At 44.1% G+C, this 22,792-nt stretch overlaps 1 protein-coding gene, 2 long non-coding RNA genes and 3 other non-coding genes across 7 annotated transcripts in view; 3 read left to right on the plus strand and 3 right to left on the minus strand.

Annotated features, from left to right (window-relative positions):
* LOC144698296 (uncharacterized) overlaps positions 1–22,792 on the minus strand; it is an 869,665-nt gene that overhangs the window by 688,288 nt on the left and 158,585 nt on the right. The window lies entirely within an intron of this gene.
* Positions 1–22,792, plus strand: part of LOC144698294 (uncharacterized) — a 451,035-nt gene that overhangs the window by 102,838 nt on the left and 325,405 nt on the right. The gene's annotated exons all lie outside the window — the stretch shown is intronic.
* LOC144698544 (uncharacterized) overlaps positions 1–22,792 on the plus strand; it is a 118,196-nt gene that overhangs the window by 89,968 nt on the left and 5,436 nt on the right. The window contains exon 4 of the mRNA XM_078570476.1: positions 22,293–22,432. Within this exon, the coding sequence (XP_078426602.1) occupies positions 22,293–22,432 (140 nt within the window). The remainder of the gene's footprint in view (positions 1–22,292; positions 22,433–22,792) is intronic.
* On the minus strand, positions 1,971–2,052 carry trnas-uga (transfer RNA serine (anticodon UGA)). Its single transcript has one exon. It is a non-coding gene; the product is annotated as a tRNA-Ser (tRNA).
* On the plus strand, positions 11,749–11,820 carry trnae-cuc (transfer RNA glutamic acid (anticodon CUC)). Its single transcript has one exon. It is a non-coding gene; the product is annotated as a tRNA-Glu (tRNA).
* Positions 15,438–15,519, minus strand: trnal-uag (transfer RNA leucine (anticodon UAG)). Its single transcript has one exon. It is a non-coding gene; the product is annotated as a tRNA-Leu (tRNA).

Genomic DNA, 22,792 nt, shown 5'->3' on the forward strand with positions numbered 1-22,792 from the left:
TACACACTGCTGCTACTGTGTGTCGGTGGTGGAGGGAGTGAATGACGAAGGTGATAGGTGAGGTGTCAACAAATGGGCTACTTTGTGCTGGATGGTGTCGAGCTGGAGCCAACAGTGCGTTGCTGGAGCCGCGCTCACCCAAGCAAGTGGAGACGCCTGAATTGAGCCTTGTAGGTGCTGGGCGAGTTTGGGGATTCAATAGGTGAATTACTCTCCGCAGCATTCTCCGTGCCCGTCTTACCAAAGAAATAGTTGGTAGGACATGAATTTCTTAACAAGAGCAAACAACAGAATATACCACCGACGAATATTTACGGTATTAGGCGACCTGTAGTTACAGTTTGAATAAGAGAGAATAAAAACAAACGGAAACATTCTGGTGAAGATAAATCGTTTATCCTTGTGGAATGATGCAGCATGATTTGTTTTCACACACACATACAGAACAGGCGATGTCTCAAATGTAATTCTGTGGCTGTAATGAAAATGATTATCAGGAGCTGCGCAGAGCAAAGAGTCAATGGGAAACCTCTAGTTTTAGGCCAAAGTCAGAGGCCCATTTCGAGCTCGACGTCCACCTTAAAGAGACATAGGCTAGTGCAGTAACAACAGAGACAGAGCCTGGTGTGGTAATTAATGAGACAGGGCCTAGAGCAATTTAAGCAGGGACATTACTAGCGCAGTAATACTAGAAACAGCATCTAATGTTACTTAAGCAAAGACGGGGACGAGTGCTATATTAACATAGACAAGGACTACTGCTGTAATATCGGAGACGGGTCTAGTGCAGTAGTTACTGATACAGGGCCTGGATCAATATCAAGAGAAATAGGGTAGTCATTACAGGCACAGGACATAGAATAATTGCTTCCTAGAGAGAGTCTAAGGCCGTAATAACCGAGACTGCCTCCAGTGTAAGAGAGACAGACATTATTTCGTGGAGTAAAAACAGAGACAGGGAGAGTGGAATAGAAGCAGAGACAGAGGTACAAAGACAAAGTCTCTGCAAAGACAGGATCCATTTTAATTAAAAAGACAGAACAGCTCGAGTGTGATACAGGCTGATACAGAGTCTAATGTAACTTGTTCTGAAATATGGTCTAGCGGAATATAAGTGCAGATATGATTCAGTGTGTTATAAGCAGGGCCGCGATCTAGTGGAATATAAGTGAGACAGTGCAGAGTGCAGTAATAATTGAGACAGGATCTTGTGTAATACGAACCAGCCTAGTGTAGTGATAAGACAGACTGGATCCAGTGTAAGAAAACTGATACAGGGTCTAGTGGAGCTTCACATAATTCAGGGCTCTTTGTAATATAAACTGACGCAGTGTCTGGTGAATTAAATACCGGCAAAGGTACGAGATTAATAAAAACAGAGACATGGACAAGTACAGCAATAAGAGAGTAATAGTTTAGGGCAATAACAACAGGAACAGGGAAGTATGATATGAATGGAGGCATGTATTGGTGCAGCATTAACAGACAGGGTCCAGTTTGATAGACACGTGGCAGGTTCTACTGGAGTAATAACTGAGACAGAGTCTTGTGAAATGTAACTAAAAACATGTTCTAGTTTTCTATAACCAGAGACAAGCTCTAGTGCAGTGCCAACTGGGGCATGGCTTATTGTAACTTTAGCCGAGACCTGCTTCAGTGCAGTCATGACTGAGATAGTGCCAACGGTATGGTGCCCTCGTCCAGTACAGAAACAACTGAGAGATGACCTTCGCTAATATGATAAAAGACATGTCCCAGTGTAATAGAAATATAAACGGCGTCTAATTTAATCTGAACAGAGACAGTGCCAAATGCACTAATAATTGAGGCAGCGCCTGCTTGATGTGATGTGAACAATCACGGTTTCACTGCCACCCACTGGTCAAACTTTGCTACTGCAGGTGTTGTGAAAATGTCGATTCAATTTACTGTTTCTGAGATCAATGGTTAAAATCAGAAATAATGGAAAACGTAGTCGGCAGGATTTGAAACTGCGCGGGGTAACCCCAATGGATTTCAAATCCATCGCCTTAACCACTCGGCCACGACTACATACCTTGACAGTGCAATATATATATTTCATGTATGAAATCATAGAATAGTTACAGCAGAGAAAGAGGGTCTTCTTCCCGCCCTGTCACTGCCACAACCCAACCTTTTCCCCATAACCCTGCAATTTATACTGTCCCTCCTCGTTCTCCCTCCCAAACTGGGAATGAAAGGGTGAGAATGAGAGAGGAAGAGAAGTGGCTGGTTTTGTCGATCCCAGGGAAAAAGACTCCGGGGACAGTTCATTGTGACAGTTCACACAGCAACAAGAAAACAACATTCCCTGAGGAGGGCCAGCAGTGGGAGCGTGTTTAGTTCAAACACAGAAGACTTGTTCAGCCAATAACAGCATCGAGTGTCTTAGACATGAACATGAAGTGAGGTGAAACAGTGTAATAGCTTCTTTACCCAGAGAGTGGTGGGAATGTGGAACCCGTTGCCACAGGGAGTGGTTGAAATGAATAGTACAGATACATTTAAGAGGAAACTAGGCAAGTATTTAAGGGAGAAGGGAATAAATAGTTACAATTGTAGATTTAAATGAAGGGAAATTGGAGGAGGCTGAGGTGGATCATAAACCCCGGAGCGGACTGGTTGGACCAAATTCCCATTTCTGTTTCCTCCATCCTGTGAGAATAATACCAGATTCTGCCGCCTCTCCACATGATTGAAATAGCTTATCCCTGACACAGTTCATGTGAATACTGCCCGTAACCTCTCCAAAGACTTGACATCTTTCCCAAAGTGTGAACATAATATTTCAGCTGAGGTTCAATAAATGATTTACAAAGATTCAGCATCATCAGTTTGCTTTTGAACTCCAAGCCTCCATTAATGAAGCCAAGGACCACATGAGCTATTTTTAAAGAAAGCAGAGAGATCAGCTTGCCCTGCTACCTTCGAAGATTTGTGTACACGTCACTCTATCCCTCTACTCAGTTCTCCACCAAACAACCTTTCACAGCCCGTGTGTGTTTTTTTCCTTCACCTCCTCGTTCCGAACACTGTCCATAAGCCTTGCAGAATGTTTCGTCCACTCCAATTTTGCCATTTCCTCGCTTCAGACCCGCTTCACCAGGGATAAGTTTGTCCTACAAAATGGCGCGTTTACTTGGAACAGGAAGGGCTTGTTCAATGGCAATTGTTCAGCCAATGAGGACAACCGTTTCTGTGAGCTGGAACACGAAATCGACAGTGAGGTGAAATAGTCTCACAAGCTGCTCCTGTGTAAATTTCAATTTCCAAAACCCACCAACCTCTTCACTGCGGGTCCTGTAAAACTTACAAGGGAGCACACGGCAGACATTCATCACTGAAAGTAACTGGCACACATCAAATAATAAACAATTTCATGTCGCATCTGTTTCTGCTTCTGTCCCTGCTTCGCCTTCAGCTCCCTCTGCCCATCCAGCTCCCAGGTCAATTAGCTGCTTGATGCAGACACAGTCAGTTCATGAACACAAGCTTTCCCTGGAAAGCAGGGACAGAGAATGGAAGTCCCAAAGCTTCCGGAAGGGATGGGTTTGCAGATGACAGTGTAAAGATAAAACATGATCTATCTTCCTGGTTCTCTCACATGCTGACTACATGAAAAGGACACAAGGGCAATCCACTATTTAAATGTTGCTCAGTGAAAATTTCAATCATCCTCCGCTGTGTAACATTCGGGCACTGAATCAACAAGCAGTCTCCACTCAAAAATAAACACAAGAAGTGGCAATCATATCTGGCAACATTTAAACCTGTTGTTATTCTCTGTACCATTTACCACGAAGATACATTACAAAAGTGAACAAATTTCGCGATGGTAAAAATGTGTTCACCCATTGGTGAACTGAACCACACTGACACACACAGAGGAGCACAGACAGACATATACACCGAGAGGGACAGAGGTCTGAAGAGAGACAAACACCCATGTCACCAACTTGGCTCAATTTTCTTCCATTTCTGGCGATTTGGTGAATACTTTCAGATGAACGGAAATGAAAGAGCGCGCAAGTGAAGCGGAAAAAAACGCTGCAGAATTTGGAAGCTTCTGATTTCATTTCACCAGCAATTAGCTGTCGAGACAGCAAAAGGCATGACAAGGAACAGCGAAGTCGGCAGGACTCGAACCTGCGCGTGGAAACCCCAATGGATTACCAAACCCATAGACTTAACTACTTAGCCACGACTACATCAACTGCAGCTATGTGAACGTTGTTGAGCTAAAATTGCAGAAAGGTTACAGTGGGATAAAGCTGGCACTTGGCCTCACCTACTTCCGGTCACCCTGCAATTTTTATCGCCTCTCCTCGTTCTTCCGACCAAAATAAAGCACCGCAGGCGTCAGCTGCCCCGAGCGCATCCCAATGGATTTGTGAAAAAGACAAACTAATTGAAATTTCGATCGCAGTGGGATTTGAACCCACGCTTCATAAGGCACTAAAACCCACGTTTCATAAAACACTACATCCGAATTTCAGGACTTTGGGCCGCTCGGACACACACCGACAGAGCAAACAGAAGCACCGTAACCATTGCCTTGAGTGGTATCAGCGCTGAATTAGACCATAACAAATAGGAGTAGGAATGGAACCATTTTGCCCCTGGAGCCCCGCATAATATCACAGAATGACAGCTAATGTTACACCACAGATAGAGAGCATTCGGCCCGGGTCATTGAAATATGGGATTTAGCAGCAGGAGGAGGCCATTCTGCCCTTTGCGACTGCTCCACCATTCAATAAGCTCATGGCTGATCAGGTTGTGGTCTCAACTCCAATTTCCTGTCTTCCCCCAACCCCCATAACCCCTTCTCGATCAAAAAGCTGTCTAATTCTGCCTTGAATAAATTCAGTGACCCAGCCTCCACTGTCATTTGGGGAAAATATTTCCACAGACTAACCACCGTCGGAGGGGGAAAATATCTCATCATCTCCGTCTGAAAAGGGAGACCTCTTACTCTTCTGGAAACTAACTCACCTGGTTCCACTTCCCCGGAGACCTGCATTTTCTGCCTGATTTTCCTTTGAAATCCGCGACTGAATCTGCCTCGCCCACACTCTCAGGTAGTGCATTCCAGATCCTAAATACTCGCTGAGTAACAGAGAAACCCCTTCAGAATTGTACACTTTGTTTGATGTTGCCTCTACTAATTTTTTTCAACCAACATGAATCACTTCATACATCCTGACATTAAATTCCAGGTTCGTTTTAACAGTTTATTCGAGGAATTCCTGTGCATTGTGACTGTTCACACAGCGGTAAGAAATTAGGTTTTCCCTGACTGGGAATTGGACATCGGTTGCGGTGGTGAAAGCACCAAACCCTCTGACTTCCAGTGAAGCCGAGGGCAGTGTTCGTTCAGGAACCTGCGGATGTGACATTAACAAAGTGGGATGGAGAGAGACACAATTTGAGCGGTGACACTGCCGGAGGAATGGGGAGCTGGGGAATCACCCTTGAAAACAGCAAAGCTTTAAAAACAGACGGCGCCCAGTGTGGGGTTCGAACCGACGACCCTGAAATTAAGAGTCACATGCACTATGGACTGAGCTAGCCGGGCATGCACGGTGTTTGCTTCCTATGCAAACATCCAGGGAGATCAATGTTGTTTTCCACCTGGAGCCTCAGCTTGTTCTGAATTTCAAAGTGTAGAAGGTAATCGGCCTACAAAAGTCCCAAGGTTACAATACATTCCTCTCAATCAGCAATAACATCATTCACATCTTCCACTTCTTAGCTGCACCTCCTTCCAAACATTGCAAACTCCACTTGCATCGCTCATCCTGATATTTTTCTCTTTGACATTTTAATATGAAGCTGCACATCTAATGTGAGTTAAGTTTGTGATGGTGAATATGCGTTGGCCTGTCGGGGAACTGAACCACATTGACAAACACAGCGATATACACCGAGAGTGACAGAGGCCGAGGCTGAGACAAACACCCAGAAAGCAGGGATGTCACCAACTTGGCCAATTATTGTTCCATTTCAGGGGCCAAATGTAGTGAATGTTTGCAGATGAACGGAAGTTAGAAACAAGGGGGTGTTTGGGTGGTTTGCTTTTTCATTTGACTGATAATTTATTCTGCAGACAGTTTGTGTCAGTCAGGAATGAGAAGAAGGGGAGTTGGCAGGATTGGAACCACGTGGAAAAACGCCTCAACCACTCGGCCAGGACAACTTGGTAAAGGCTGCATGTTGTTTTTTTAAAAAAAAATAGAATGAATACAGGAAGTTCCAGTGAAAGAAGGTCTTCCAGTCCGTGCCATTGCCCCACCTTTTCCCAGTCCCCCTGGGATTTACACTGTCTCTCCTCATTCTTCCAACTGAAGTACAACACGGCACAGATCAGCTGCCCCTTCACCGCACGGAGAATCTTTGGGAAGCGCCTCAAATAATAAACCACCAGAAAGTTTGGCAGCGGTGGGAGTGAAGCCCAAATCATCAGAGAGATCGAAACCTGAACCAGCGGCTGAGCCCGCTCGGCCTCACTACCACATTCAGATTAGACACAAACATTGTCCTCACCAACATTGACACTGATTTAGAATATAAAAAATAATGTTCAGGAATTGGGCATTCGGCCCCTCGAGCATTCTCAGCTACTTAATAAGGTCATGTGAAAACTTTAATCATCATCCACTTTGTAACATCCGGACGTTTAGTTGCTGAACAGTCTCCACTCAAAGAAAAGAGAGAAATGTCCTGTTAACTGCTTTTTTTTTTTGCTGATATGAAGTCAGAGAACTAACATGGATAATGTTTGGGTGGTAAAAATGGGAAACTGAACCACATTGACACACACTGAAAATCACAAATGTGCGCGTTGTTAAGATTTGAAATAGTGAATATTTTCACACTGTCTTTCAATGTGCAGAAAGTGGAGCTGTGATCAGCTTATAGCTCAGAAGATTTACAGCAAGAATGTATAAAACAGGCTGATGCTCACGGTGCCTGATTAGAATCGGTGAGCTGCATCTGACGATTGAGGCCATTTAAATGTCGTTCAACGAGTCCGGTTCCAGATTCTGTCCTCGAAATGATAAGAAAACTCGCTGCATTTGCCCATTGTCTTGAATTCAAAGCATCACATGGAAGATAAGAAAGTTCATCTTAACCGTGGTGTTAGGAAACATAAAATGACAGAAAGTTACAGCAAAGAAAGAGGCCATTCGGCCCTGTGTGCTGCTTTCAAAGCGCAGTGTGATTGGTTGGCGTGAATACCCAAAGATATTCGTCATTTTAGAAGAATGGACAAAAAGGGAAAGGTGGTGGGGTAGCGCTGTTAATAAGGAACGAGATCGGTACATTAGTGAGAGAGGGTCTTAGATCGAAGGATCAAGATGTAGAATCAGTTTGGGTGGAGATAAGACACAGCAAGAGGCAGCAAACATTGCTGGGAGTTGTTTATAGGCCACTAAACTGTATCGGTGATGTTGGGCATGAGGTAATTCAGGAAATTAGATCTGCTTGTGACATGGGTAATACAGGAATAATATTCTGTCGTGCACCACCAGCTCTATAGTCAGTGTTTTGTAACCTATCACAGCCCTTCTCTTTTATTGTCACCCCCTCACTCCGACTCTGGGTTTGTTCCCGAGTTTTGCCCTTGAGACATTTCCAGCTCTGATGTGAAACTTCCACTCTCACTCCACCAATTCGAGCAGAGCTATACTGTGTTATTTTCAAACAGCAAATCAATCACATTGATTTGAACAGCTTGCCCAGGAGGAATAAGTTTCAACTCCCTAACCAGGAATCGAACGCAGGCTGTACTGATAAAATTACCCTATTCTAACCATTAACCCAGCAGTAGGACACATTCAGGCTGCTTATGGCATTTTTTCATTCCACTTCTCTTTCACCAGAGACAAGTTTCCTTGGCCAAATGGTCTGTGTCGGATGAACACAAGTGACGTCTTCAGTCAATAAGAAGAACCATTGATACTTTCCTCCTTTAAGACAGTTCTTAAAGCCTCCCCCTTTGACCGAGCTTTTAGTCATCTGACCGAATATGTGGCTCGGTGTCACACTTTGTAATATAATGATCCTGGGGAACGCCTTGTGACGTTTCATTAGGAAAAAGGAGCTTTATAAATATAAGTTGTTGTAGTCCATACATAGGAAGAAACAAACTCCTCTTGCCTCTTTCATCCTCATATTTTTCACTGTAACATTGTAATGTGAAGTTGCACAACTAATGTGAATACAGCTTGTGTTCGTAAAAATGTGTTCAGCTCCTTGGAGAACTGAACAAAATTGGCCCACACAGAGGAACACACACAGAGTTATACACAGAGAGAGACAGAGGCCTAAGGGGAGACAAATGCCAGAATGAAATCATGTCACCAAATTGGCTCAGGTTTTTTTTTCCATTTCCGACTGGAGATTTGCAGAAGGCTGACAAATGAATGGAAATAAGCAAACACAGATGGAGCACTTTTCCCCGATTCAAAAGATAATTAGCTCTGTCGGTGCACGGTTCAAATCAGAAATAATGAGAAACATAGTCGGCAGAATTCAAACCTGTGCGGGGTAACTCCAATAGATTTCTAATCCGTTGCCTTAACCACTCAGCCACGACTACAGAAAATCCTTCTACACTACTAGTATTTGTATGAAATTATAAAATATTTACAACAGAGAAAGCAGTCTTTCTGTCATTGCCATTTTCATTGCCATGACATGACCTTTTCCCCAGAACCCTGCAATTTATGCTGTCTCTCCTCGTTCTTCCCACCAAACTGGGAATGAAAAAGTGAGAATGACCCAACCCGGCCAATTACCGCCCCATCAGTCTACTCTCCATCATTAGGAAGGTATTGGAAGGAATCATCAACAGTGCCATCAAGCGGCACTGACTTAGCAATAACCTGCTCACTGATGTCCAGTTTGGGTTCCGCCAGGGCCTCTCAGCTCCTGCCCTCGTTACAGCCTTGGTTCAAACATAAACAAAAGAGCTGAACTCCCGAGGTGAGGTGAGAGTGACTGCCCTTGACATCAAGGCAGCATTTGACAGAATGTGGCATGGCCCGAGCAAAACTGGGGTCAATGGGAATCAGAGGGAAACTCTCTGCTTGTTCGAGTCATACCTGGCACAAAGGGAGATGGTTGTGGTTGTTGGAGGTCAGTCATCTTAGCTCCAGGACATCACTGCAGGACGTTCTCAGGATAGTGTCCTCGGCCAAACCAGCTTCACTAATGACCTTCCGTCCATCATAAGGTCAGAAGTGGGGATGTTCACTGATGATTGCACGATGTTCACCATGATTCACGACTCCTCAGATACTGAAGCAGTCCATGTCGAAATGCAGCAAGACTTGGACAATATGCAGACTTGGGCTGACAAGTGGCAAGTAACATTCACGCCACACAAGTGTCAGGCAGTGACCATCTCCAACAAGAGGGAATCCAACCATCGTCCCTTGATGCTCAATAGCATTTGTAGCACTGAATCATCCGCTATCAACATCCAGGGGGTTACCATTGACCTGGAACTGAACTGGACTAGCCATACTGTGGCTACAAGAGCAGGTCAGACGCTAGGAATCGTGCAACGAGTAGCTCACCTCCTGACTCCCCAAAGCCTGTCCACCATCTGCAAGGCACAATTTAGGAGTCTGATGGAATACTCCCCACTAGCCTGGATGAGTGCAGTCCCCAGTACAATGAAGAAGCTGGACACCGTCCAGGGCAAAGCGGTCTGCTTGACTGGCACCACATCCACATTCACTCCCTTCACCACCGATACACAGTAGCAGCAGTGTGTACCATCTAGAAGATGCACTGTAGGAATTCACCAAGGCTTCTTAGACAGCAGCGCCCAAACCCACGAATATTACCAGGCAGAAGGGCCAAGGCAGCAGATAGATTGGAACACCACCACCTGGAATCTCCCCTTCAAGTCACTCACCATCCTGACTTGGAAATATATTGTTGTCCTTCACTGTCACTGGGTCAAAATCCTGGAACACCCTTCCTAACAGCACTGTTGGTGTACCTACCCCACATGGACTGCAGCGGTTCAAGAAGGCAGATCACCTTCCCTAGGGCAATTAGGGATGGGCAATAAATGCTGGCCCAGACAGCGAAGCCCACATCCCATGAATGAATTTAAGAAAAGATTCAGGTTAGCCTGCAAATTATATTGCCTTGTTCTTCTGACCAAAGTAAAGCCCTGCAAAGTCTGACGTATTTGCTCAAGTGAGGAACCAGCTGAAGCTTTCAACATTGGGTTTCTTAACACCGAGTTTCCAATTGGTAATTGGACAATGGCTTGAAAGCGAAAAAAAAAATAGGGTTAAGGAGAAAGAGAAGGAAATTGTCATTAATTATAAAGCTCTTTGTGCAAAACTGACATAGACACCATGGGTGTAAGGTCCTGTTACTGCCCTGTGCCATTTGATGATGACATTGTTGATCAGTCTGTCTCCAGCATTCCTAATGAGAACAGCCGAATTCCATTTCTTCAAAACAAAGACCCAAAGTGCTGCTGCATGACGTCACCGTTTAACATTCCAGACAGCTCCATTGGGATCTTTACAGCGCAGGCTTTATAGAGGCGAGTGGGGTCATATTCGCTTCACATATGATGGAGCTGTGGTTTGAAACCAAATAAGAGCATTATCCAAGCTTTTTTATTCGAGTGAGTGAAAGTTCGATAATTTACGTTTGTTGTAAATATGAACACGACGGTTGGAATCCTGCTGACTAAATTTTTCACCATTTGTGATTTTAACCAAATTAATTATCAGTCAATTAGAAGGAAACATATCCAAATACGTCCGTATTTTCTGATTTCCATTCATTTGTCCGCATTCAGGAAATTTGCTTTTGGAAATGGAACAAACATTGAGCCAAGTTGGTGACATCCTTGCTTTCTGGGTGTGGGTCTCTCCTTAAGCCTCTGTCACTCTCGGTGTATATTTCTGTGTCTGTTCCTCTGTGATTGTCAGTGTGGTTCAGTTCCCTCAGGGGGTGAAAACTTTTTTAACGTCGGAAACTTGATTCACATTAGTTCAGGTTAAAATGTCGATGAGAAAAGTATCAGCGTGAAAGATAGAACAGGAGAGTGGCCCTTTCTTTATTTATCCTACAATAACAACTTGTATATATAAAGCGCCTTTAACCTGTTGAAACATCACAATGCGTTCCCCAGGATCATTCTATAACAAAGTGTGACACTGGGCCTCATATTCGGTCAGATGACTAAAAGCTCGTTCAAAGGGGGAGGCTTTAAGAACTGTCTTAAAGGAGGAAAGTATCTATTTCATGTTCCAGCTAACAGCAATGGTTCTTCTCATTGGTTAAGAAGTCGCTTGTGTTCAACTTAAACAGATCATTTGGCCGGAGAAAGTTGTCTCTGGTGAAAGAGATCGGGAATGAAAAAAAAAGTGAAAACTTGCCTCCATAATCCTTATTGGTAGTTTCCCTGATGTCCAGTGACTCGGGATTGGCGCTTCCATTGGACCAACAGCGAATAGGGTGGAGGGTTTTGGAAATTGAAAGTTGCACATGAGCAGCTTGTGGGGCTATTTCACCTCACTGTCGATTTCATGTTCCAGCTCACAGCAACCGTTGTTTTCATTGGCTGAAGAAGTCGTTTATCTTGGACCTAAACAGGCAGGTTTGTGGTGAAAGAGATGTGAACTGAAAAACATTAGGCAAAAGTAGCGTAGATAAGCTAAATCGAAAAATATTACTCCAGCTTCCCTGGTGGTCTAGTGGTCAGGATTCGGTGCTCTCACCGCCGCGGCCCGGGTTCGATTCCCGGTCAGGGAATATCGAGTTATTGAGTTTTTCGGAACGAGAGCTGTTTACTCATTGATTGGAAACGTTTAAAAGCTCCACCAGAATCAGAGAAGTGAGGGCTGACGTTTCACCCCAAGAACTGGAAAACATCACACTTGGTTCAAGTGGAGTGAGGGAATGAAGGAAGAGGATAAGAGGTTGGTTGCAAAGCACTGACTATAGAAATGTTGGTGTGAGGCAAAATATGGATGGGAGAAGTACGAATTTTGCTGCCTACTGTTTGCACTGGCACAAATATCACTCCTGATGGATGAACCAATCACTACCGCTCTTTGAAAGCAGCACGCCCGGCCGAATGGCCACTTTCTGTGCTGTGACTTTCTATAATTTTATGTTTCCCAACAGTACGGTTCATTCTGACATTTTGTAACCCACTCGATCGAGATGCGCTTTCTTACCTTGTATTCAGCTCTTTTGAAACCAAAACACGGAGCAAATTCAGCGAGTTTTCTTCTCATTTCCAGCATGAGATTTGTCACGAGACTAATTGAGCGACACATTAATGGTGCCAATCCTTCACTGGAGCTCACCGCGTCCAAAGACCACTTTTATCACCAGCCTGTTATACACATTCTTGCAGGACGTCTGCTGAACAATATAAGCCTATCACAGCTCTGCTTTCTTCACATCGAAACCCAGTGTGAAAATTAATTCAAAAGCTGAACAACTGGGAGGAGAGTGTGACTGTGGATAATCGGCACTGTGCACATTCCTGTAATCATTATCTGGGAGAACTAGGAAGGTGAGATCCAGGTGTCTCTTTACCCACGATTTTTATCCATCCCCACGAACTGACTGTCTGGATCAAGCAGCGAATTGACCTGGGAGCTGCACGGGCAGAGGAAGCTGCAGGCGAGGCAGGAACAGAAGCAGAAAGAGATGCGACAATAAAGTGCTTTGAATTTGATGTGTGTCAGTTGCTTTCAGTGGTGAACGTCTGACTTGTAAGTTTCACAGGAGCCGCTGTGATTATTTGGTGTTTTTGTATTTAAGCAACAATATTTAAAAGTTAAAAGATAAAAGCAAATTACTGCGAATGGTGGAAACCTGGAACAAAAACAGAAAATGCTGGAAAAACCTCAGCAGCTGGAGGGAGAAACAGGGCCAATGTTTCTAGTCCGTACGACTCTTAATCAGATTTTTAAACTTTTTACACCGCCCAGCTTAGGGCTCGAACCTACGAACCTGATATTAAGAGCCACATGCTCTACCGACTGAGCTAGCACGGCATGCCAAATATAGCTTCGTATCTCAACATACATGGTTAATACTGTTGCTTTCCACCTAATGCCTCAACTTGATCGGAATTTTAAAATGTGGAGCGTAATCGGCCTACAAATGCCCGAAGGTTGCAATGCATTCCTCTCAATCATCAATAACATCATTCACATCTTCCACTTCTTAGCTGCACCTCCTTCCAAATACTGTGATCCATTTTCCTCAGGATTTTCTCCTGGATTTAATGTTTTGTGACCTCTTTTTGAAATCAGATTCGCATCAACATCCAACACAAATTGAATTGCAAACCTGACGGACAAACAATGGAAAAATGTCACTCGGTAACACAAATCCCATGGTGCTCATTCACAACAGTCAGCATTACAATCAAATGAAGGAATTTTACAGTGATAAGGTTTAGAAAGTTGGTGTGACTTTTATTTGTGACTCACTCACTCGGGAATTCTGTAAATGCTGCCCGGAGGTTTAGTGACCGGGATACAATCTACCTGTGTTTCTCCTGAGCCACAGATACAAGCCCCGCCTCCAAGCTATCCCAGACAGGGAGTCACTGAGTCTAATCTTCAGATTGCCACGACCCAGATCGCTATCAGTTTTACTCTTCCAAAATAAATGTTGGGACATTCATTGTGGATACATGGAAACAGTCTGATCCCACCCACTGCAGACACATCCATGTCACCGAGAACCAGCTCTCCTACAACCGGTGCCGTCTCCCTTCGAGCTTTTGCGTGTCTTGTCTATTACCAAGTATTCTGATTGTCCCGAAGCCGATATTAGGTTTGAATTCCTGATGTGCAGTAACGAGAATCCTTTCAATGTCTCAGATCAGTTAATTTCACAATGTTCCAGCGTCTTAAAGAAGGGAAAGGTGCCTTGACTGTCTCTGTCAGTCGGACAGTTCACCCTTCATTCTCCTCTGATTCCAGTTCCCAAAGTCTTTCTGAAGATTTACAAAGCTGGCGAGTGGGTTTTCTGTTTTGTTTCCTTCTTCATTTTCCTTCCTGCCAACTGACAATATTTTCCAAAATCTCGTCTCAATCCTCCGCCTTGCATCATGTCCAGGGATGAGGAAATTCAGTTTTGTGGAGAGATTATAGAGACCGGGATTGTTCTCTTTAAAATAAAGAAGGTTAAATGAAGGTTTCACGGAGCTGTTCAAAATGATGGGGGTGGGGTCAATGGGGACATGCGGTTTGATGGAGCGGATAGGGAGAGACTGTTTCCACTGACGGGGGTCAGTAACCAGAGGACTGGGAGTTAAGATAATTAAAGAAAGACAGGCTTGCATTTTAATAGCGCTATTCCCGACCAGTGGATGTCTCAAACAACTTTCCAACCAATTAAGTACTTTTTGAAATAAAAACAGAAAATGTTGGAAATGCTCAGCAGGTTTCTGTCTCCACAGATGCTGTCAGACCGGCTGCGTTTTCCCTGCATTTCCTGTTTTCCTTTCTAGATTTCCGCAGTGTTTTGCTTTTATTGAAGTGCAGTCATTGTTGTAATGTTGGGAACACGGCAGCCAATCACCGCTCAGGAAACAGTCATAATCAGGCACGTCACAATGAGCAGACCACGTGCTATTGGTTGAGGGTTAATCCCTGACCAGGCCACGTGGCTGCAACGTGAATCCACTCGGCTCAAAGTGAATGCAGGTGTTTATTGGGTTTGATTTTAACCGGAAGAAGAAGGAGAGGCAATACAAGTACAAACTCATTCTCTCGATGTGCCCATTGCCTTAACCACTTAACTACAAGGACTGGGTATCTGTCCGTTTAAATGTTGCTCGGTGAAAATTTTCATCATTCCCCACTTTGTATCACCCCGACCCTTAGAAGCTGAAAAGTCTCCAGTCAAAAAAAAAGAAAACTCCTCTTGTATCTTTTAAATCTGCTCTTCTTGTTCTCTGTATCATCTTAATATGAAGCTACACAATTAACGTGAATAATGTTTGAATGGTAAAAATGAGGAACTGACCACATTGGCACACACAGACATATACACCAAGATTGACAGAGGACAAGGAATTGACCCTAAAGAGAGACAAATATCCAGAAAGCAAGCCTGACACCAACCTGGCTCCGTTTTTGTTCCATTTTTAGCTGCAACTTTTGTGAATGCTTGCAGACGAATGGGAATTTGAGAACGCTGGAGATTTTGGGTGGTTCTTATTCAACTTAATCGTTAATTAATTGTGCAGGTACACTGCAAAATTCAGGAATGATAATAAGCGTAGTTGGCAGGATTCCAGCCAACCTGTGGAGACCAAAAAGCATTCAAAACCCGTGAGCTGGTATCTGTTGGTTCCAATGGGGCAGCTGCAGACACCAAAAACAGGACAGAGCACTTGGCAGCGGTGGGATTCGAACCCACGCCTCCAAAGAGACTGGAGCCTAAATCCAGCGCCTTAGTCCGCTCGGCCACGCTACCTCACTGAGTACCGTTAGTCATCGTTTCCTTCACTGGTGTTGACACCAAAATAAAACAGAAACAAAGGAGCAGGAATCGGTCATTGGGAATCTCGAACCAACTCCGTCAGTTAATCAGATCATCCTGCACTTTGTAACAAACAGAAGTCATCTCCAGCAGTAACTTTTTTATTTCAATGTTTTATTATTTCGATTTTCAAATGATGTTTTTTTTCCCTATGTGACTGTGCGTGTTTGCTCAATGAAATGTTGGTAAAGGGTGATTCGATTGTGTTTGTCGACTCAGAAAAATGAGGAGATTGGTCAGAATAAACATTTTTTTTAGAACATTCGATTGAAATCAACTATTTTTAAAATGTTCATAACAGTAATAAAAATTCGGAATCCAACTCTCCGTGTCATTGGGTCAGGGAAACTTTGTTAATTTTCACACACTGAGCATGGACACTGCAGAAGCTCCTGTACCTCTTTCAATATTGTTCCTCTCAACTCAGAGTTTTCAAAAGGGAATTGGACAATGACTTGATAGGAGGAGAAAAAAAATCAGGGTTATGGACAGAGACAAAGAAATTCAGATTACTGGAAAGCTCTTTGTACAAAACTGACGTAGATCCATTGGGCCAAAATACCTCTTATCATTCTGTGCCATTTGATGTTGACATTGTTGATCAGTCTGTCTCCAGCATTCCTAATGAGAACAGCCGAATTCCATTTCTTCAAAACAAAGACTCAAAGTGCTGCTGCATGACGTCACCGCTTAACATTTCAGTGAAGCCCATTGAACTTTTCGGTTATCTCCTGTTTCTGCAGTGCAGTGATTGTCACATTTGCCTGACACATGATAAGATCCCTGGTTCAAGACTGCACAGAACCATTATCTAAATCTGCAGGTTCATGTATGTTGAAGGCAGTACCTTACAGCCATGTGGTCTGATCACTGTTTATCCTTCAGCCAAACACACATGATCTGCTCATTGTGATTGGTTAATCAGGAGTGACTTTTGTCCCAGTCTGAACTGCAGGAAGAAAAATCCATTGTCACACAAGCAGTCCCATGTTGTAGCTCTTGCAACTTTTAAACCAGTTGTTGTTCACTTTATCATTTACCATGAAGATAGATAGCGAATGTGAATAAAGTTTGCAATGGTAAAAATATGTTCATTCCTCTGGGAACTGAACCACATTGAAACACACACAGACAGAAATACCGAGAGTGACAGAGGCCTAAGGAGAGACAAACACCCAGAAAACAAGAATACCACCAACTTGGCTTAGTGTTTGTTCTATTTCCGACTGCAGATTTGGTGAGTGCTTCTCGATGAACGGAAATGAAAGAACGCGGAAGCGAAGCAGGACAAAACACACGCGAGTGATTGGAAGGATTTTATTGCATTTAACCAATAATTAATTCGGGGGGCACCTGAAAGATGAAACAGTGAGCAGCGCAGTCAGGAGGATGGCGAAACTGCATGGGGAGACCCCAATGGATTTTAAATCCATCGCCTTAACCATTCAGCGCGACTACAGTCGCTGGGCTAATGGTCATGTTGCTCAACGAAAATCATAGTATTGTTGCAGCAGAGAAAACTGGATTCGGTCCCACCTATTTCCGGTCACCCTGTAATTTATTTCACCCCTCCTCATTTTTCCAAAGAAAATGAAGCACTTCAGGTGACAACTTTCCCAGCGCATCCTGAGGGATTTGCTGAAGAGACCAAAGAAAACGAATTAGCTGGAATTTTGGCAGTGGTGGGGTTTGAACACACAATTTAAATTCAGTTCATCAGGCCAATTAACTACACATAACGACAGCGAATGCTCCTTCAACCATTATTTCGAGTGGGACCAGCTCTGAATGAGAACATAACAACTGGAGCAATAATGGAAACATTTTGCCCTTCGAGCATCCCCCAACCCCCCCCCCCCCCCATGGTGTTGGAGAATCAGAGACAAGGTTACATTTGGCCCTGGCTTGAGGAACACAGGAGTTTTGAACAGGAGGAGGCCATTCAGCCCTGCAAGCCTGCTTCAGCATTCAATAAGTTCATGTCTGATCTGGTCCTGGTCTCAACTCCACTTTCATGCTCCCCCACCGCTCCCCCCTCATATAAGCCTTGACTCCCTTGTCTATCAAGAATCTGTCTAATTCTGCCTTGAATAAATTCAATGACCCAGCCTCCACTGCTTTCTGGGGAAAATAATTCCACAGACCATCGGCGGGATAAAAAAATTCCTCATCTCTGTCTGGAAAGAGAGATCTCTTACTCTTCTGGAAACTAACTCACCTGGTCCCACTCCCCCACCTTTTCCCCAGCGACCTGCATTTTCTGTCCAATTCTCTTTTGAAATCCGCGATTGAATCTGCCTACCCCACACTCTCAGCGAGTGCATTCCAGATCCTAACCACTCGCTGTGTAACAGAGAAACCCCTTTAGAATTGTACACTTTATTTTAGGTTGCCTCTCCTCATTGTTCCGACCAACATGAATCACTTCACACATCCCTGCATTAAATTCCAGCTGCCACTTGTCCGCCCAAATGGATTTGTTGAAGAGTCCGACAGGAGAACCGAGTGAAACTGGGAATGAAAGAGTGAGAATGAAAGAGGAAGAGAAGTGACGGGTTTTGTAGATCCCAGGGGAAAGAGACTCCAGGATCAGTTCATTGTGACAGTTGATGCAGCAACAAGAACACAACATTCCCTGAGGAGGGCCAAACCCGGGTGGCAGGAGTAGGAGCGCTGAATAATAGCATGTTTAGTTCAAACACAGAAGACTTGTTCATCGAGTGTGTTAGACATGAGCATGAAGTGAACAGTGAGGTGAAATAGTGCCACAAGCTGCAGATGTACAACTTTCAATTTCCAAAACCCACCAACCTAATCAATGCGGCTCCTCTGAACCTTTCAAGGCAAATATTGATCCTTTATAAGGTGCCATTTCCAGAATGATACACATTCCTCCAGGTGTGATCTAACCAGGGCTTTGTGTAGCTGTAGAAAACCTTTCCCTTTTTTCTATAACAGCCTCTATAACAGTTTGTACAGCAAGGGGAATTAGATTGTATATATCGGCTGAGAAAAATAAGGAGATGCTTGGCCAGAATAAATTCCTTTGCAAATTCCATTTGAAATGAACTTCATTTTTTGAAAGCTGTTTATGAAGCCCCAGCCTCACTCTTCATGTCATTGGGTCAGGGGAACTTTGCTAATTTTCACACACTGAGCATGGACACGGCAGAAGCTCCGGCACCTCTTTCAATATTGGTTTTCTTAACTCAGAGTTTTCGAAAGGGAATTGGACAATGACTTGAAAGTGTCAAAGGTCATGGTTATGGAGAAAGAAAACGACACGGAGACTAATTAGAAAGAACATCGTAAAAAGTTGTTATTGATATGAAGGGCTGAATGGTCTCCTCACGTGCTATGTCATTTTACGATAACATTATCAGATTAATTTGACGGCAGCATTTCTAAATCTGCCACCCGAATTCCATTTCCACAAATCAAAGACCCAAAGTGCTGCTGCAGGACCTCACAGTTTAACATGATATGTAGCTGCCTCTGGCTCTGTCAGGTATTGTTCTGTATTGGAGTGGTTATCACATGTGAAAGGTCCCCGCTTTGAAACTGGGCAGAAACATGATCAAAATCTGTTAATTTAATGGTAAGCAAATGTCCAAAAATTCACGTTTGATGCTAAATATTAAGGGAATACAGTGTCTCACAGCCACGTGTCCTGTTCATCCCTCAATCAACGTCACAAACACACATTGTCCGCTCATTATGACGTTGTTGTCTGTGGGATTTTGCTGAGCGGTGATTGGCTGTTGTGTTTCCTACATCACAACAATGGCGACACTTCAAAAAGTCCTTCATTGGCTGGATAGCGCTTTGAGACGTCCGCTGGTCGGGAAAAGTGCTATATAAATGCAAGCCTGTCTTTCTTTAATTATCTTAAATCCCAGTGTCTGGTTACTGACCCCGGTCAATGGAAACAGTTTCTTCCCTATCTGCTCCATCAAACCTCCCGTCCCCACCTCCCTCCACCATTTCCCTACCCTCCCCGCCAAGCTGTGTGAATCTTTAGAAACTCTTTGGGAACCTGAAACAGAGGAGAATGAAGGGTGAACTGTCCGACTGACCAGAGACAGTCAAGGCACCTTTCCCTTCTTTAAGATGCTGGAACATTGACACCGATGTCATCAGTGATATTAACTGACCTGAGACATTGAAAGGATTCTCGTTACTGCACATCAGGAATTCAAACCTAATATCGGCTTCTGGACAATCAGAATATTTGATAAAAGACAAGACACCGAAACGCTCGAAGGAAGATGGCACCGGTTGTAGGAGAGCTGGTTCCCGGTGACATGGATGTGTCTGCAGTGGGTGGGATCAGACTGTTTCCATGTATCCACAGTGAATGTCCCGCCCTTTATTTTGGAAGAGTAAAACTGATAGAGAATAATTGTCATTCCGGTAGCAGCAATCTGAAGCTTTAACTCGCTAACTCCCTGGTTCAGGATATCTTGCAGACTGGTTTTATATCAGTTGCTGTGGTGCAATTGGTCAGCGCATTCGCTGTTAACCAAAAGATTGGTGGTTCAGAACACATCCAGGAGTGAAGCTTTCACGGTTTTCTACCCATCAGCAGTCATTGACACTCAGGTCTGGGTTCTCACTGGGTGCTTTAACAGCAGGAAAACATTGCCCAGCTGTTACCCAGTGAGTTCCCTCACAAGCAACTTGTTCGAATATTCATTTCAAATATAACAAGAAAACATTTAGACCTACCATGTAACTATGTCTAACATATTAGAAATCTATGAAAATATTGGATTCAAACAAACCCATCAATTATTCTCTCTTCCTCAGCTACACAGTGAGTGAGACAGGGAAAAGCAGAAAAGCAGCAATATTCCAGCCCCGCACTCTCCAATCACCCGCTGCCAGCAGAAAGCAGTGGCTGCACCTTCAATCAGCGGGTTACTGCCCATCCCTGAGACGCAAGATACTCCAACCCGGCCCAAACCTCTCAATACACCGAGCACAGGCTCAGGAAAATGCAGGTACATTATAACCTGGTCACTAAATCTCTGAGCAGCATTTACAGAATACCCGAGTTCACTCACTAATAAAAGTCACACCAACTTTCTCAATCGTTTCACTGTAAAATTCCTTCATGTTATTGAAAATCTGACAGTTATGAATCTGAAAATGAGCACCATGGGATTTGTGTTAGAGAGTGGCTTGTTTTCCATTGTTTGTCCGTCAGGTTTGCAATTCAATTTGTGTTGGATATTGAAGCGAATCTGATTTCAAAATGAGGACACAAAGCAGGTAAATATAAAATCCAGGAACAAACCCTGAGGAAAATGGATTACAATGTTTGGAAGGAGGTGCAGCTGAGAAGCGGAAGCTGTGAATGATGTTATTGATGATTGAGTGGAAAGTAGTGGTCAATTACCTTCTCTGCCATTTCAGTCAGAAAGTGAACTCGCTGTGATAACAGACATGGAGATGTTCTTTTGGTATGTCTGGCTCGCAAAGTTGGTCATGCATGAGATGCGATCTCAGGATCGTGAGTTCAAGCCCCATGTTAGATGCCATTTTTAAAAACCTTGCTGCTTTCATGGGTGAACCCAGCTCTCCATTCCTCCTGCTGTATCACCGCTCAAACTGAGTCTTTCTCCTGTGTGCTTTTGTTAATATCACAGCTGCAAGTATATATGTGAAAACCACCCTCCACTTCACTGGAAGTACGTGAGACAAGTTTGTAGGTGCGGCCTAATTTACAATGAGTGATGACACTTTAAAAGCAGCGAGTTCCACTCAAGCCCCTGTACCAACAAAACTGTTCAGAGTCACAGAATTAGAATGGACACTTCCTGGGGGACCGATAGTGGCGGGTCCACATTAAACAGGATCCAGATGAGAATGATCTGATTCATAAGATTAGGGGGTAGTTTTCGGGAACTCCTTCTGAACCTTATTCAAATCAAAATGAGCTTCGAGGAAACATTGGATAGGATGGGGTTGTTTTCTTTGGAACAGAGGAGGCTGAGGGGAGATTTAATTGAAGTGTATAAAATTATGAGTCACCGAGATAGAGTGGATAGGAAGGACCTATTTCCGTGAGCAGAGAGATCAATAACCAGGGACATAGATTCAGAAATAAAGAAATCCTCATATTCATATAGCGCCTTTCCCCACTACCAGAATCCCAAAGTGCTTTCCAGCCAATGAGGTACTTTGGAAGTGGATTCACTGTTGTAAAGTAGGAAACACAGCAACTCCCACACACAGCAACGTCACAATGAGCAGAGAATCTGTTCTTGTGATGTTGATTGGGGGATAAATATTGGACAGGACATGGGACCCTGCTCTTTGTGATATAGCGACATGGGGAATTTTACACCCACCTGAGAGGGAAGGGGGAGGGGGGTGGCTCAGTTTAAAATCTCAAGGAAACACCACCACAAGTGCAGGACTCAATCATTGATCTGAGGGAATGTCAACTTAAAATGCTGTGCTCAATTTTTAGCAATGAGATTTGACATAGCCTTCCAACATAAAGGGGAAAGTATTAACATCAGAGCCACAGCAAAACCAACAATTCAATTTAACAGAATTAATGGAAGGATTAGATGGGAGTTGTCAATTAATTTGTTTCACTCAGTGGGCGTGGGGGGGTCTGGAACTCACTGCCTGAGCTGGTGGTAGAGGCAGAAACCCCCATTTGATTAAAGAAAAAAACACGTGGAAATTCATTTGGATTCAGTCAGTCATCCCACCTGCTGACACACCAGAGAGTTCACTCTGGGGAGAGACCATTCACCTGCTCCGAGTGTGGGAAGGAATTCACTCGGTCATCAAACCTGCTGATACACCAGAGAGTTCACACTGGGGAGAGGCAGTTCACCTGCTCCGAGTGTGGGAAGCGATTCACTCAGTTATCCAACCTGCTGATACACCTGTGAGTTCACACTGGGGAGAAGCCATTTACCTGCTCCGAGTGTGGGAAGGGGTTTGCTCATTTATCCGATCTCAACCGTGTCCGGCCCATCTCCCGTGCATCCGCCCTTACACCTTCCCCTCCGTCCCAGAACCATGATAGGGTCCCCCTTGTCCTCACTTATCACCCCACCAGCCTCCACATTCAAAGCATCATCCTCCGCCATTGCCTCCAACTCCAGCATGATGCCACCACCAAACACATCTTCCCTTCACACTCTCGGCAGCATTCCGCAGGGATTGTTCCCTCTGGGACACC

Source organism: Cetorhinus maximus, chromosome 23 (assembly GCF_964194155.1).
Source record: "Cetorhinus maximus chromosome 23, sCetMax3.hap1.1, whole genome shotgun sequence".
Taxonomy (NCBI): Eukaryota; Metazoa; Chordata; class Chondrichthyes; order Lamniformes; family Cetorhinidae; genus Cetorhinus; species Cetorhinus maximus.